The sequence below is a fragment of the Martes martes genome (assembly GCF_963455335.1).
Source record: "Martes martes genome assembly, chromosome: 8".
Classification (NCBI taxonomy): Eukaryota; Metazoa; Chordata; class Mammalia; order Carnivora; family Mustelidae; genus Martes; species Martes martes.
Genome location: NC_137895.1, coordinates 123671623 through 123686547, shown reverse-complemented (window position 1 = coordinate 123686547; position 14925 = coordinate 123671623). Strand labels below are relative to the sequence as shown.

Here is a 14925-nt window from a genome sequence, read left to right as displayed (position 1 = left end):
CCACCCAGTGTACTGACGGCGTCGTTCACCATTAATCTGGATAACTAACAAAGCATGAATGCAAAGCAAAATGTGGATGGGCCCATCCATTTAAGGGAACTTTCTAATCACACTGAAATGTAATGGACATCTTTAGTCCTAATAAAGTAATTTTTCTCAGTGATATTTTGGGTGTGTTTTTATTTCTAACATGACTACTATAAATGCATTTTATGAGAAACATTTGTTTGGACTTCTTTTCAATTAATTTTACGACAGAGCTTGGAATGTTTACATGTTGCAAAGAATATAAAAAATGTGTATGTTTTTTAAAGCAGTTTCATGAGGTACAATTTATATGCGATAAGGTTTATTCATTTAAAGTGTACAATTCAATGGTCTATGGTAAAATTTACAGGTCCGATTTCAGAACATGAATAAAGTGTATGTTTTGAAGTATACATATCCATTTTTGCAATAATATACAAAAATTATATATATCATTATTTTTGACTCTCAACCTAATTTTAAATAATACTGTTTTCTTGGATAATTGTGTGGAAATAACATGTCATTTTAATACCTGTTAAAGGTTCAAAGATAGAAAATTAATTTGTACCTAAGTTAGTACATTTTAGGAAATCACCAGGATTAAAAAATAGATGTATCTTTTTAAACTTTCTCACTGATATACTGTACTGGTTTATGTATAAACTTAAAAGAGCTGCTAACCATAATGATGGAAAACATTGTGAAAATATCAGCAGTTGAGTCCTGATGCAAGGAAGCTGACATTTCAGACATTATTTTTGGAATGATTGGAAAAGATACATATATACGGGAAACAATCTAGATGCAGCTGAATCTAGATGCAGTTGATTCTAGATACGTAAATGTGGAGAATGATCTAGATGCAACTGCCATATCAACATTTTGTGAGGTATGTAACAATCAGGAAATTTCAGATTGAGTTCATGCTGTTTTCCTTTTTTTCAGGTAAAGTATCATGAAGACTTTGAAAAGACAAAGGGAAGGGGCTTTACTCCTGTTGTAGATGACCCTGTGACGGAGCGAGTAAGGAAGAACACCCAAGTGGTCAGCGATGCGGCCTACAAAGGTGTCCATCCTCACATCGTGGAGATGGACAGGAGACCTGGGATCATTGTCGGTAAGCTGATGGTCCTCCTTGGCAGGTCCACACAGTCAAAAAGATTGTCCTTGGCCTAGCTTTTGAATCAAACTACTTATTCACTAGACAACTCCTCAAATGTTTCATGTGGTGCCCATCTAAACACAAACCATGGGCTAAGTGTTATTGTTGGCGCCATGTTGAATGGGATCCGTGGTACTTGCCAGGTTATCAGTGCCAATCTGTTCAGTTATTGGACCTTGTCTGTCTTTAATAACTTTCTGGCCTTAAGAGTGTATTTGTATTTAAGCTCAAATACAAGACATGAGTGATAACAATGGTTGAAAAATTATTTTGTTTTCCTTTGGCTTATGTACTTGATCAATGCATTGTACTGTAGACATCGTCTACATGGGGGACAGAAATAACAGAAAAAAATCCCATTTTGGTCTTTTTACCACAAATAAAAGTGCTAGAGAGATTCTGATAGTATTCCATAATATGAATAGTTTATTTTTTTTGAATATTATCTCTGAATGGGGATAATCGGGAGCTGTCTACAAATGCCATAAATCTGAGACGAAGGAAGTTTCTCTCCTCACTGTTCTTCTTGTCCGTCTGGGGACATCTTAGGAATGTAGTCTTGAATGGTGGCTGAGACAGCAGTGACCACCCCAGAGTATAAGGAAGGGCTAGAAAGACAGTTATTGACTTTTCAATACCTATCAACGGCCCATACTTCCAATGACTGTTGTCTGAATTTTCATAGCTAGTCCAGTCCTAAAGCTCAGGTAATATTTTTGGGAACCATTCCACACGCTCGTCAGTAATCTGAGTGTTAGGTTAGCTTCATCACAGGGAAGAGCTTATTTTTTGGGAACTAGTGAAAGGCCTTTTAGAGGTGGGCTGGGTGAAGGAAGTGTGTATCTGACTGGATACTGTCTTAATGTAAAGCAACAATACTGAGATCAGGGCACTAAGTTCCTTGAATGATTTAGTGAGTCTGAAAGTCCTTCTCACAGAGGGATTCCACACACCTTTGCACACTACTGATAGCTCTTCCACATCTTCCAAAGGTGATTTTGTAGAAGGATCACTGTAATTTGGATGGATGGGCTGAGATGTTTTCATTGAAAGTAACATGGTGTTAATTTCATTGCCTTGGTTGAACATCTCACATGGGATGGGTGAGAACAGAGGCTCCGATTTGTCCCTCAGGAGTGGAGAGAGACGCTGAGAGTCTGCACAGCTTACGCCAAGGTCCTCTGCCCTAGATCAGGGCCAGGAGTGATGCTGAAGTTCTTGTTAGAAACTGGGAGATTGTCTAGTGTTTGAGCTCTCAGAATTCAGTACTCGCTATCTTTGAGATAGAAATCATGATTTTTTTTTTAAACTTAACATATATGTCTTTAAATTATTCCCTTACTGGAAGTCACTTTACTTCTTCTTACTGGGGGAGACTGTTTTCCATTGAGGACTTTCTTATGAAGCCACAAAATGAAGTACATTCAACAAACAAACTTCTGAGCCAGGCGGGGAAATGCAGATTTGGAGATTTTCTGAGCAATTCAGACTAAGCCAATTTGTGCTGCTTCTACTTTTTCTGGAGGCTCTGCTATTCCCTAGTTGTGTACCTATAGCCAGGCTAACTCCATCTCTCTATGTCTTAGTTTCCCCCTCTATGAAACGGGATAGTAATAGTACCTACTTAAATATGGCGTGACGCCATTGTTACATTGTTGACTGACAGTGGTGCCCGCACGTAGTAGGAATGTGACCCTCAGAGCTCCACTTCTAGTTCATTAATTAATCGTTTTTACTCCGTAGCTAGATTTTTCACTCTTCGCTGGTGAATACAGTGCTGTGCAGATTATTTTAGGACCTGAGCACCATTAGTTGGAGATGGAAGTGAACCTGAAAGTTATTATATTTGGATTTTGCCTCTGACTTAAACAGGAGAGTGGACTGGCCAGCTCGGTCTGGTTTCTAAGCATGGCAGTGAACACATCTCTGGTCCTCTGAGAGCAGGAAGCTGCTCCTTGCTCATCTTTCCATCCCTCGTCGTTCTTTGCTCAGTGCTGTGCGTTACTGCACTTTTCCCATAAATGTGTCCTGTGTGGGTTACGCTTGGACTCATGGGCTCCCAATAAAAGTTGGGCTGGCCACTTACCTACATTTTAAACATTTGTTTCAGGGAGAGAAGTTTTTGTTCTTCATTTTCTCAGACAAAAACCTCTCAGTCATGAATGACTCGGGCATCCTTGCTCAGGAGTGTAAATCAAACGTTTTACCTCTTTCAGCGTGTGGAGACCACGAGTGTTGGGGGTTCGGGGATGCGGGGAGTTGTTGGTGTGTTGGGTGATGAGTGGCGGGCTCCAGGTGGAAGGTCAATGAAGAATAAACCAGGCAAGTGAACTTTGCTTACAAAGTTTTCTTACTAAAGCCTTGTGGATGTGACTGTCCCTTCGTTCTCCTCTGAAGTGCCAACGGGTTTGCTCATTACCGGTTTGCTGATGATGTGCTTCTTTTTCCAGACTTGTGCTTGACTCTGATGCTGACTTTTAAAAATTCATTCTTGATTTTTTGATTTCTTCCTTTTGGTAAAAGACCTCAAAGTTTGGCGTACAGATCCTGGCTCCATCTTCGACCTTGATCCCCTGGAAGACAATATTCAGTCTAGAAGTCTCCATATGCTTTCGGGTACTGCTTACATTTTGAGTTCGTCCCCGCTTATGTGGTTTTGTCTTGAGAGTGAAGCTACCCTGAGCGGTAGAGGTTCATGGTACCGACTGTGTGATGTAAATTGTAAAGCTGAGGATTTGAAAAACAAAACAAAACAGAGAAACAAATACTATGCTGCTTTAAAATACCATTAATCATTTATGAAAGCAAACTCGCAAAAGGGCTTTTTAAATATATTTTAGATTCGTTTGCTCTAGATTCACTTAGAAAGGTGTCGAGAGATTCCTGATGTCTGCTTTTCATTAGTGAATGTGATTTTATAGGTTTTGGGGGCTTTCAAATGCAGTCTTTGGAGTGCACTAAAGTGCTGAGACAGAAGTTTGTTTCATGGGAAACACTGTTCCAACATTTTAAAGGTAGATGTTAAGAACCATATATAAAACAGTGGGGAGGTTTTCTAAATAGCATCGTGAACGTGTTAAAATAAAATAGACTTTTAGGTACCCTTAAAATGTATCTCTGAGTGTTTGTATAACACAAAATTTATAGTGTATAGATATGCAGGTTTATTTGACTTTTAATTTAGACCGCATGTTTCCAATTAAAAGCAAAACCTGAATGGTTTGGCTCTTTGGGTACAGTGATAGCATGGTTTAACCTTTCAAGCTCTCAGATAGTGTTTAACAAACTGAAGCTGTGACAGTTATGCAATTATTTTAAACAATATAAATAGATGTATCATACCCATTGGGTCTAACTCTATCCCCTGATTTATACTCCACATTTAATTACTGGCTTTAATGAAACTGAAAGGCCAAGGAAAGTAGGGATTCTAATACTTTTGTAATCAGTTTGATCCACATAATCTGCCAAATTGCCCTTAAACTTTCTGAAGATAAGGAAAAGGCAACAAATGCTGTATGTTGGGGATTCTTGAAAACGATTATGTCTAACCAGATGTTATGTTTGATAGAAATATTTTAGTTTGCTGGAGTTTCCTTAGTTCTTGTCAATTTCCCATCCCTCATTTCTCCTTAAAAATCCAGACTTACAATGAGTATGAATGATTGTTCAACATTTATACATTTGATGCAATGTGTGCTGACATTTGGTAGTGGGTGACTAGAGCTTGTAGTAGTTGAGCTTTGGGTTTTTTATTTAGTAAGAGACTTTTTCTTCCTTGTTAAGCTTTTAAGTAAATTTTCTTCTTCTTCTTCTTCTTTTTGGTTCTTCAAGTCACTTACTCACAAACCTGAATATTTTCTCTCCAATATAGAAAAAGCGAATCACTACAGGAGACTCCGTTCTCGGTCTCACTCGAGCAGTACTTTTGGTACAGGTCTGGGAGATGACAAGTCAGAAATATCTGAGATTTACCCTAGTTTTTCATGGTGCAGCGAGGTAACCAGACCGTCGGATGAAGGAGGTAGCAAACATTAGCCAGCCTCAGAGAACAATAATGCATTTTTGTAAACATGGCACGAGTGCTTCTAACATTCTTTACCTTTGCACAAACGTGGAGCCTGGGTGCATTTGAAAATTTTAAATTCTGTTTAGAAAGTTGAGTCCTTTTCTTTTAAACTACTAATTTGCATTCCTGCATGTTTGTTTTTCCTGTCTTGCTTCACTATTTTCACCGCCAATGGATCTTTAATGACAGAAGGGTCTTGGGACCTGCTACATGAGTCTGTTTCACAGTTGGATGTGATGGACACATGCAGCCAGAGTGGACACTGGAGTTCTGTGGAGCTTCTATCTGATTTCCATTAAGGAAAATCCATCTTATAGTTATATTTGAGTGACTAAGAGGGGTTGCTCTGAATTTGTATGCATTGCAATGTCAATATATATTTGCAGACAGAGCTAGATCTTGCCTAAAGCAAATTGGATGTGATACTTGAGATATGAGATTTTTTTTTAAAAAAATGGAAAAATGCTATTGATTGTTAATAATCTTCCTTATATTTCCTGTAGTCATCCTCTCTTCTGTTTCTGCATCCAAGCTAGTGGGTTAGGTCTAGACCTTTTAGTTGAAACTGTTTTGGATGTTAAACTAATCCTGAGGATAAAAGTCTTATATCAGATGTTTAAGACTGTGATGCAGCTACATTTTGGTGCTGTGGACAGTGGGGTGACGGGGTGAGGGGCCAGCAGGGCATAAGAACTACTGGAATCCTGAATTTCCTTTCCAACCTCAGAGGTCATATCGCTGGGAATAAATCCCTGAGGCAGGCAATTTTGATGCTGAGCAACTTGACATGGGGAGCTTGGGGTGGGGGGTTGGGGAAAAAGTAAAGTGATGGAAGACCAGATGAGACTATGAAAACTCCTCTAGTTCTGTGGTGGTTATTTCCATTCGTCCGAATAAAGGTTAAAATCAGTTACATCCTGTACTACTTAAATTACGCATTTAGGCTGGCCTTAGCTCGGTAGAAAGGTTTTTTTTTTTTTTTTTTTTTTTTTGGTTTTGGTTTTTGGTTTTTGGTTTTTAATGTTTCAGCTTTACTGAAGTACAATTGACATATAAAGTTGGAATATGTCTGATGTGTCCATTGGGATGATCTGACATATGAGCACATTGTGAAAGGACGCCCCCCCCCCCCGCCCTGTCCAGTTAATTAGCCTATCCGTCACCTCACAGAGTTCTCTTTTATCTGTGTGTGAGAGAACATTCCCGTTCTACTCTCCTAGCAGATTTCAACTAGACATTACGGTGTTGTCAACCATTGTCACCGCGCTATACGTTAGACCTTCAGAGTCTATTCATCTGAGAGCCCAACGTGTGCACCCCTTTCCAGCTCCCCCCACTTTCCCCTACCCCCCCAACCCCTGGCAGCCACTTTTCTACTGTTTCTGTGAGTTTACTTCTTTTCTTCTTTTTAAGATCCCGCCTTGCTAGAAAGTTTTAAAAGATCTCCTTTCTCTACGATTCTAGTGAAGAATTTGTCAATTAGTTTTGCTCTCCTGTAGTTATGATAGATATGGGCGATCTCCCTTTTCTGTAACTGCCTCTCTAGCAAAGGGTTCAAGTAACTTCTTGAGTTTTTTGATTAGGATTTAGGGTTCTTGATTTCTCCCTTCTGTGTCCTCTGTGGTTTTGGAGGTACACGATACTGTTGATGCTTGATGAGATGAACAAAACCCAAAGCAAATACAAGAATAAATTTTGATCCATTGTAGTCAACTTCACTCAGTGCAGCATTTTAGAGTTGATGCAAGGTACCTTGGAGACTTTGCTTCAGCAGTGACCTTTCCCCTTGTCTCTGTACACCCAACACCGCACTCATTCATTTTTTTGCCAAATGTTTATTGAGTGTTCTTTGTACCCCAGCCAAGAGCCGGAATCTGGCAATGCATATAGCAGCAAACAAAAGAGATGCGCCTCTGGTCTAAGGGGTTAGAGTCTGGTGGGGGGGCCCTGACATTAAACAGATACTGACCCAACTCCTATATAATTAAGAACAGAGCAAGTGCTGTGAGGGGAAAGCATGGGGGCCACAAGATGTATAACAGGGGACTTCCATCTGGCCTTGATGTCGGCGAAGCCTTTCCAGGGAAGGAGGATTTGAGCAGAAACGCCAATGCTCGATGATGTTAACTAGGCCAAGGGGGCTTTGGGAGAAGAACATCTTTGAGAGAACAAACAGAACTCTGAGACAGTGTGTCAGTGAGGTGTTCAAACGGAGTGTCGAGTAGGCAGAGTTCAGAGGGAGGGCTCCATGGCACACAGCTGTGGGAGGTCTGGGATGAACCTTCGAGGAGAAGGAGAATTCAGACCCCCTCCCCCAGATGGGTCCAGTCCCTGGGCTGCTGTGAACTCTCCATTCTCCGGCTCCAGGGCTCCACCATGAAAACCCACTGTTGTTGGGTTAGCCCTTCTTTCTCCTCCTCAGCCATGCTTTCTTTTTTCTAAATATTTCTAGCAAAAGGACCCTATGCTATGCCAAACTGAATGAGAAAATGTCTCCCTTGAAAGATGGTATACGTAAATATTCTTACAGTTATGCCAGAATGTAAGAGTAACACATGGTTAATAGGGAATAATTACATTTTTTTTTTTAAATGGAGGAATTTCAGACTCCATGGGAGCTCAGTGAGCCGGGGGAGGAGATTTCTGGCAGGAAGGTGTGTCTCAGGAGCTTAAATAATGTCTTATAAGATACCTTTAAAGATGCCTTGCCATGCTCATCCCTCTGTTATAGGGCCAAGACGCTCTGCTCGTAGCGACATTCCCTATTTTGGAAAATAGATATTGAGGTATGAAGCAAAAGTCAAGATGTGTCAGTAAGTGTTCTAATGCACATCCAAGTGATGGTGTACCCATAAGATATCTGCATTAATTCAAGAAGAGCTTGGACTACATGGGAATAGACTCCCAATTCCATTTATTTTAAGGGAAGCAGGCACATTCTATCGATTGGCACATTATGTCTGTATTCAGATGATTAGTGATGTAGCAAACCTAGTGTGTTCAAAACAGTATCCTCACTCCCTGCCTCCCCCCCAGGAACCTGCTCTTTCTCAGGTTCCCAGTTTGCTAAGTTTGCAGCCGCAGCTGTCCAGATCCTGAGATCCAACCCTGTGGAGTCATCCCTGGCTTCTGTCCTTTACTCACACCGGAACTCCAACCCATCAGCAAATCTTGTCAGCTCTACCTGGAAAAATGCACGCAGAATCCAAGTGCTCGGGGCCCGTCTGCCTTGAATCTTCACAGTAGCCTCCAAACGGTTTCCCACTTCTGCTCTGGCCTCCCACACTGCCAACCCTCTGTTCTCCACTTGGCAGCCGGAAGGAGCTTTCTGAAACACAAGTCAGACCATGACTTTCTTCCATTACCATTTCATTCTGAATATAACCCAGATCCTCACCATCACCTACCAGGCCCTCACCTGCTCTGGGCCCTGGCTGCTACCCTCAGCTCATTTCTTCCCATTTTCTGTCCACCCCCATTGTCCTGTCTCCCTGCTTTACTCAAACCTTCCAAACAAGCTCCCACTCTGGGCCTTTGGACACAGAGTTCTTCCCTGCCTGGAACATTCCTTCTCATCCCTGTATTTGCTTTTGCCTAGTCCCACTTTTTTCCACGATTCTGCTCAGATGTCACTTTATCAGAGAAAGCTTCTCTAACGACCAGAGATAAAATATTACCCTTTCCTTTCCTATCTGTCCCTTTACCCTCTTTCTTTCCTTCCATTAGCACTTGGCGCTCCTGGAGATATTATATATTTCTTTTTAATTTGCTCATCTGTGTCTGCCTCGCTAGAATAGAAGCCTTACAAGAGTGGAGTTATTAGCTCTTTTGTTCACCGATCTCTTTCCAGCCCTTAAAATTAATGCTCAGCAAGTATTTGGTGAATGCACAAAATGGCCAAATTAATATTTTTTTTCCTGCTCATTCTTTTTTCTCTTATGGAGGTATAATCAACCTATAACATGGTATAATCGACCTATAGCATAGTAGTAGTTTCAGGTGTACAATGAACTTAGATCTTAAAAACTAGAACTGCATCTGTAAATATATATAGCATAATTTTTTTTTCTTTAAATACCAGTCTATTGTGGAAGGCTTTTAAAGAAATTCTTCCATTTTTGTTTGGATGATGTTTTGATATGTTTCAAGGACATTAAAGCATAGCTGAAAAAAAAAAAAGACAACAGAATAAAACCCTAAAATGGAAACATTCCCAGTGTTGTGTTTTGTTTTGTTTTCCTGATGGGGAAAGGAAGGAGTAGTATCCATGACTTTTTGGTTACTTTGAAATTTAGGGTCCCCTTTGAAATGTGTCCTATGCTGGGCCCTGGTAAAGAGGTGCTGATTGATTCCACAGAAGGAAGAAACTTCTATGATCTTGATGGCTATTTGATGAAAACCTTTAGTGTCTTGAGTAAATCATATGCGTTGCTTTAAATACCATTCTAGAAATTGAAAAGAATTTTAAAACCATACTTGTTAGTGGTAAAGACGAAGAAAAAAAGAAAAATGTAAGTATTCAGAAATGCCATTTTTGGGGTCCAGATTTTGTTGATTTTTTTAAAGATCTAGATTAGGATTTTATATGATGGAATGCACTAAGTCCCAGAGAGAGGCCCTGTAATAGTGGGTTCTCTCCCTGCCGTGGAGGGGGTGTGTGTGTGTCCACGTTGCATTGCAGAGGACACAGCGCCGGGCCACAGGGCAAGAGTGTGGACTTCACCCTTGCTCTCGCCCATGTGGCCTCAGATCTCTGGAGGCCACCTGACGTTATAAGGAACATCTGTAACCAGAAGGCAATAGAACAGGAACTAAGAGATTTTACGTTCTCCTAAGCTAAGTGCCATCAGTTTAAACAAACTTTTTTTTTTTTGTTTCTCTTGCTTCTCTATGTGTGAGAATGTGTTTCTGTTTTAAAGATAATCCGTTGTACTTTGTGAATTAAGTGGCTGGGCAGTTAGGCGAGTTATGTTTTAGGGTCCTTCCTATGAGTCAGAGGAAATTCTGATTTTTGGGACAAAGCGTCAAACAATTGGCTCCTTTCCTTGAGGCAAAAGTACCCTGTTTTCATTGTACACATTTGGTTTTCATGAGCATTAACATAGAGGCCCTCTCCTTTAAGTTTGTATCATTGTTTCCATTATGTTTTTCTCATGAAATTTTCTCCCTCTTGCTTTGATCGCTGAATATTTTCATTTTCTTATGTGATTATTTCGGGCGTTCTTCCTCCTCAGTCTACTTTGCAAGGTATTAAGTTACCAAAGGATTTTCATTTTACATCTCTACTGTGTTACTTTGATTCAATAAAAGAGGCTTTTATTTAAACTTGATCTAATTTTGTTTTGATTCTTGAATAGTATTATTTGAAATTATCTTTATTGCCTTTTGGTATCAGATTAGGTTAGCTCATTTTCACTTGACACACGGTTCCGTGACTGGCAATTCTCCTGACGGTTCTTGCTTATTTCACTGCGAGGTTTTCTTTGATCTCTGTGTTTGTCTTCAGGTCACTTGCCTGCAACATCTTTTTGCCTTCTGGTACAGGATTTCTTCTGTTGCCCCAAACTCACAGTGGTCCGTGTTGCTAGTATTTGTGTTTGCAACCTTGCCCAGGGTTTGCCCTTCTCAGTTTGAACTGGAGTTCCATTTGGCTTCAGGTATTTTGTGTTTTCTGATTTCCCTCCGGAGCCTACGAGGCTATGGGAGGGCGATGGGGAAGGAAAAGCAGATGCACTTTTTCAGACAGACATTGGCGGTTTTCCAATCCTGTGAACTTTTCCATTTTGTTGCAAAGGAATCTGATGGGGATGACTTAGTCCTGCCTTCACCGATGAAAAATGAGATTCTAAATTCAGTGACTATGCCTGCAGGGCGGTGTTTATAGCGTTCCAGCCCAGGCACCATCTCCTCAACAGAGGTTAGGTTGAGGGAGATGCTTTAGCACCTTCTGGAACTCTCAGTCGATTGCCTGGAGGTGGACAAGAGGGTGTTGCACCAAGTAGGGAGCCAAGTACCCGAAATCTATGGGTGTTTTAAAAGCACCCATAATGCCATCTGTTCATTCACCAAACACTTATCTCCCCGGTGCATGAGATGCTAGAAACAGAGAAAATAAAGATATAATTACTGGCCTCGAAGAACTCACCTTCTGGTGGGAGAGCTGGCTGCATTAACCCATTGTGCTCAGGAAGGCGCCATGTGCAGTGACACCTGGAGTCAGAGTTAGCCAGGTGCAGAATGGGAAAGGAGTGTTTTTGGCAGAAAATCAGCAGACAACAGAACACAGCACATTGGACACTAGCTATGTTCTGGCATATCGGAAGTCCAGGGGCTGTGTGTCAGGGAAAGGGGCTGAAGACCAGACCAGAGCGTAGGGAGGGCCAAGCCAGTCTCTGCAGACAGGGTGCAACCGAAATCTCCTTTCTGGGCATGCTGCGTGGGCTCCTGTCCTGCAGCAGATTTAGAGGCTGCGTAGAGCACCCGTTCCTGAGGCTGGTAGGTCACTGGGTCTCTGACTTGGAAGTTTAACCCACTCTGGGAGCTTGTCTCAGGAGCTCGTCTGCACGGGCTGATTTAGATTCTGCCAAGAGAATGGACCCCATGGGCTCCACGTGACCAGAGGGCCTTCGGAGCAGTCTTGCAGAGGCGTTCGTGGTGCGGAGACAGCATTGTCGGTTTTTATTTCAAGTGTCACAATGTTTCTCATAGCTGACATTCATCACTGATATAGAAGAGCAGGCACTGTCAAAATCATAGCCCCTTCTTACTCTCACGACTTCCAGACTCCAGACAAAGAAGCCCACGGCTGGATGTTGGATAGGCGGCTCAAATCTTATGTCAGAACCAGTGTCTTATTTCCTGTCTTCCCAAACAAACACACACACAAACAAACATCTGTTCTTGTCTCTGTTCACCATCACAGCTGACGACACAATCATTCAGAAAAATATGCCAACAAAACCAGTGGCATCCTTGTCGCCTTCCTTCTCTCACACTTTACATTCAAGCCATCTGTAAGCCCCTTGGCCCTGTTCACAATGGAGCTGTCCCCAGTCCAGCCTCTCCTCACCAGGTCCAGGGCTCCCCCGACCAAATGCCATCCCATCTCTCTGAGAGCTCAGAAATAGGCTCCTGGTCTTTGTCATTCCATTCTCGCCCTCTTTGATCTGGCCTTGGCCCGACTGCCAGTGAACCTTTAAAAACCTGCCTCAGCTCTCATCCTGCCCTTGCTCAAAATTCTCTAATGGTCCCACTCATGCTTCAGCTGAAACTCAAGAGCCACAGGCTACAAGGCGTTACCTGGTCTGGCCCTTGGTCATGTCTCCAGTTTCATCTTCTCCCAGACTGTCTGCTGCAGCCACCCGAGCCATCGGGCTGTTTCAGCGCGCTAGGCCTTCTCTCGCCATGGTTCTTTGCCTGCAACACTCACTGATGCTTCGTGGCTGGCCTCCCTTTCTTCAGGTCTCTGATTAAATCTCAACTAATCAGAAATGCTTTCCTTGACCTCTCTACCTAGAGAGATCTCAACCCACATACAACTCCCTATTCCTTTACCCTGCTTTATTTTTCTCTGTAACTCTTTTTTTAAGATTTACTGAAGCATAGTTGACATACAAAAGTTGCACCTGACGTCCAAATTTTGATGGGTTTGGACATACGCATAGACCCATGATACCATCACCACAAGCAAGGCACTGACCTTGTCCACCACCTTGAAAACTTTCCTTTTGTGTGTGTGTGCGTGTATGTGAGCGATAAGAACACTTAACATGGGAGCTAGCCTCTTAACATCTTTTACAGTACAGAGTAGAGTATTGTTAACCGCAGGAATTGTGTTGTACAATAGATCTCTAGAACTCATTCATTTTGCATAAATGAAACTTTATACCCATTGAGCAACAATTTCCCATTTTCCCCTCCCTCTTCCCTTGGCAACTGCCATTCTGTTCTCTGTTCTATGAGTTTAACTGTTTTAGACATCTCATATTAATAGAATCATGAGGTATTTGTCCTATCATTGGCTTATTTCACTTAGTATAATGTCCTCTAGGTTCATCCGTGTTGTCACAAAGGATAGGATTTCTTTCTTTTTTAAAACTGAATAATATTCCATTGTATGTCTATATCATTTTCTTACCCATTCACCTGTCAATGGCCACTTGGGCTCTAGTTATATCTTGGCTATTTTGAATAGTGTTACAGTGAACCAGGATCAAAATCACAGTGAGATATGACCTCTTATCTGTTAGTTTGACTGGTATCCAAAAAACAATCCTCAAAAAAACACAAAAGATAAATGTTGGCAAGGATGTGGAAAAAGTGGAACCCTTTACACTATTGGTGGGAATGCAGAATGATGCAGCCACCATGGAAAACAGTATGGAGGTTCCTCAAAAAATTAAAAATAGAACTATCCAGAAATTCCACTTCTGGATATACATCTGTCACTCTTTTTTCTACCTGATATTTCATTATGTATTAGTTAATTATGGCTCTCCCAGAATATAAACTCTAATAGAACAGAATTTTTCTGCCTGCTTTGTCCTGAATTTTATAACTAGTATCTTGGACAGTACCTACAAAACACTTAATAAATATTGTTGATACATAAATATATTCAAATTAAAATTTGGTCTGAAATACAAAGAAATAGCTTTGCTACATGTGCTAAATCATTAAAACTTGGTGTTAGTCTTTATTAAGTCTAATTAGAGCCAGTTTGGTTGAAGGTAACAGTGCAAAAGTAATGCTTATTATAGTTTCTTTAAAAAGCGGGAATGTAAGATGTATCACTGAAGTGTAACATTATAACCTATGTTTGTTACAAAGCCTGAGTTGGCACTGAACTTTTGTAACCAAGCAATCAGTAAAGTATTCCCACCTTACCACTTCTGTTCTCATACAAATACTTCTCATTTCAGTGTTTTATTTCACTTGTGACAACTGTCCTTAGTAGGGACTTAATAAAGTGAAAGTGCCCATCAGAATTCTGACATTCATACCTTGTATGGCTTCTGTCTCAGCATTCTCTAGTTTACTGTTTGATCATGAACTCCACAGTGGCAGAGAATGAACATGCCTTTTAGCTCTCTTTCCAGTACCTAACTCAGGCTGGGGAATGCTCCATGAAGAAATGGTGAATGGAAGGAGACAGAATGAGAGAATAAGTCATCTCTTTCCTAGACACAGTGAACTCCACAGAATGTATCCTTAATTCCTAAGGATAATAGGCATCATTAAAATTTCAATTTACCATTAAATTGAGAACAGAAATATCAAGTACAGGCACAATAATAAATTCTTAGTATATTTTGAAAGTGATGGATTTGCATCCAACCAGCAGTGTTTTGAAATCTCCTTTAATATGAACAGTGTCCTTAAAGCCACAATCCTTTGCTCAGTATGTGCATTAATTTTTCTGTTGATTCTCTCTGCCCATTGAGGATTTATGTTTTATGATTTACAGATGGCATTCTGCCCCAAATTCAGCATTACTGGTTTTTAATGGAGAGCGTGGTTTTAAAATTAGATAACCGGAACGACCAACTAGGAAATGCACTCCTGATTTTGAACTCTTGGCCTTCATTTAATCTAAATGTACCAGTATTTCTCTTGGAACCAGTACTTTGTTTTTCTGGTTACTGATCAGCAGACTTAACCCTCT

General features: G+C 40.9%; 1 protein-coding gene across 2 annotated transcripts in view; it reads left to right on the top strand.

Moving 5' to 3' along the window:
- NEBL (nebulette) overlaps positions 1–14925 on the top strand; it is a 352919-nt gene that overhangs the window by 322558 nt on the left and 15436 nt on the right. The window contains exons 24-26 of one of the 2 annotated variants that reach the window (XM_080810107.1): positions 976–1147; positions 3716–3808; positions 5067–5216. In XM_080810107.1, the coding sequence (XP_080666233.1) occupies positions 976–1147; positions 3716–3808; positions 5067–5216 (415 nt within the window). The remainder of the gene's footprint in view (positions 1–975; positions 1148–3715; positions 3809–5066; positions 5217–14925) is intronic. The other variant, XM_080810108.1, reaches the window with a different exon arrangement.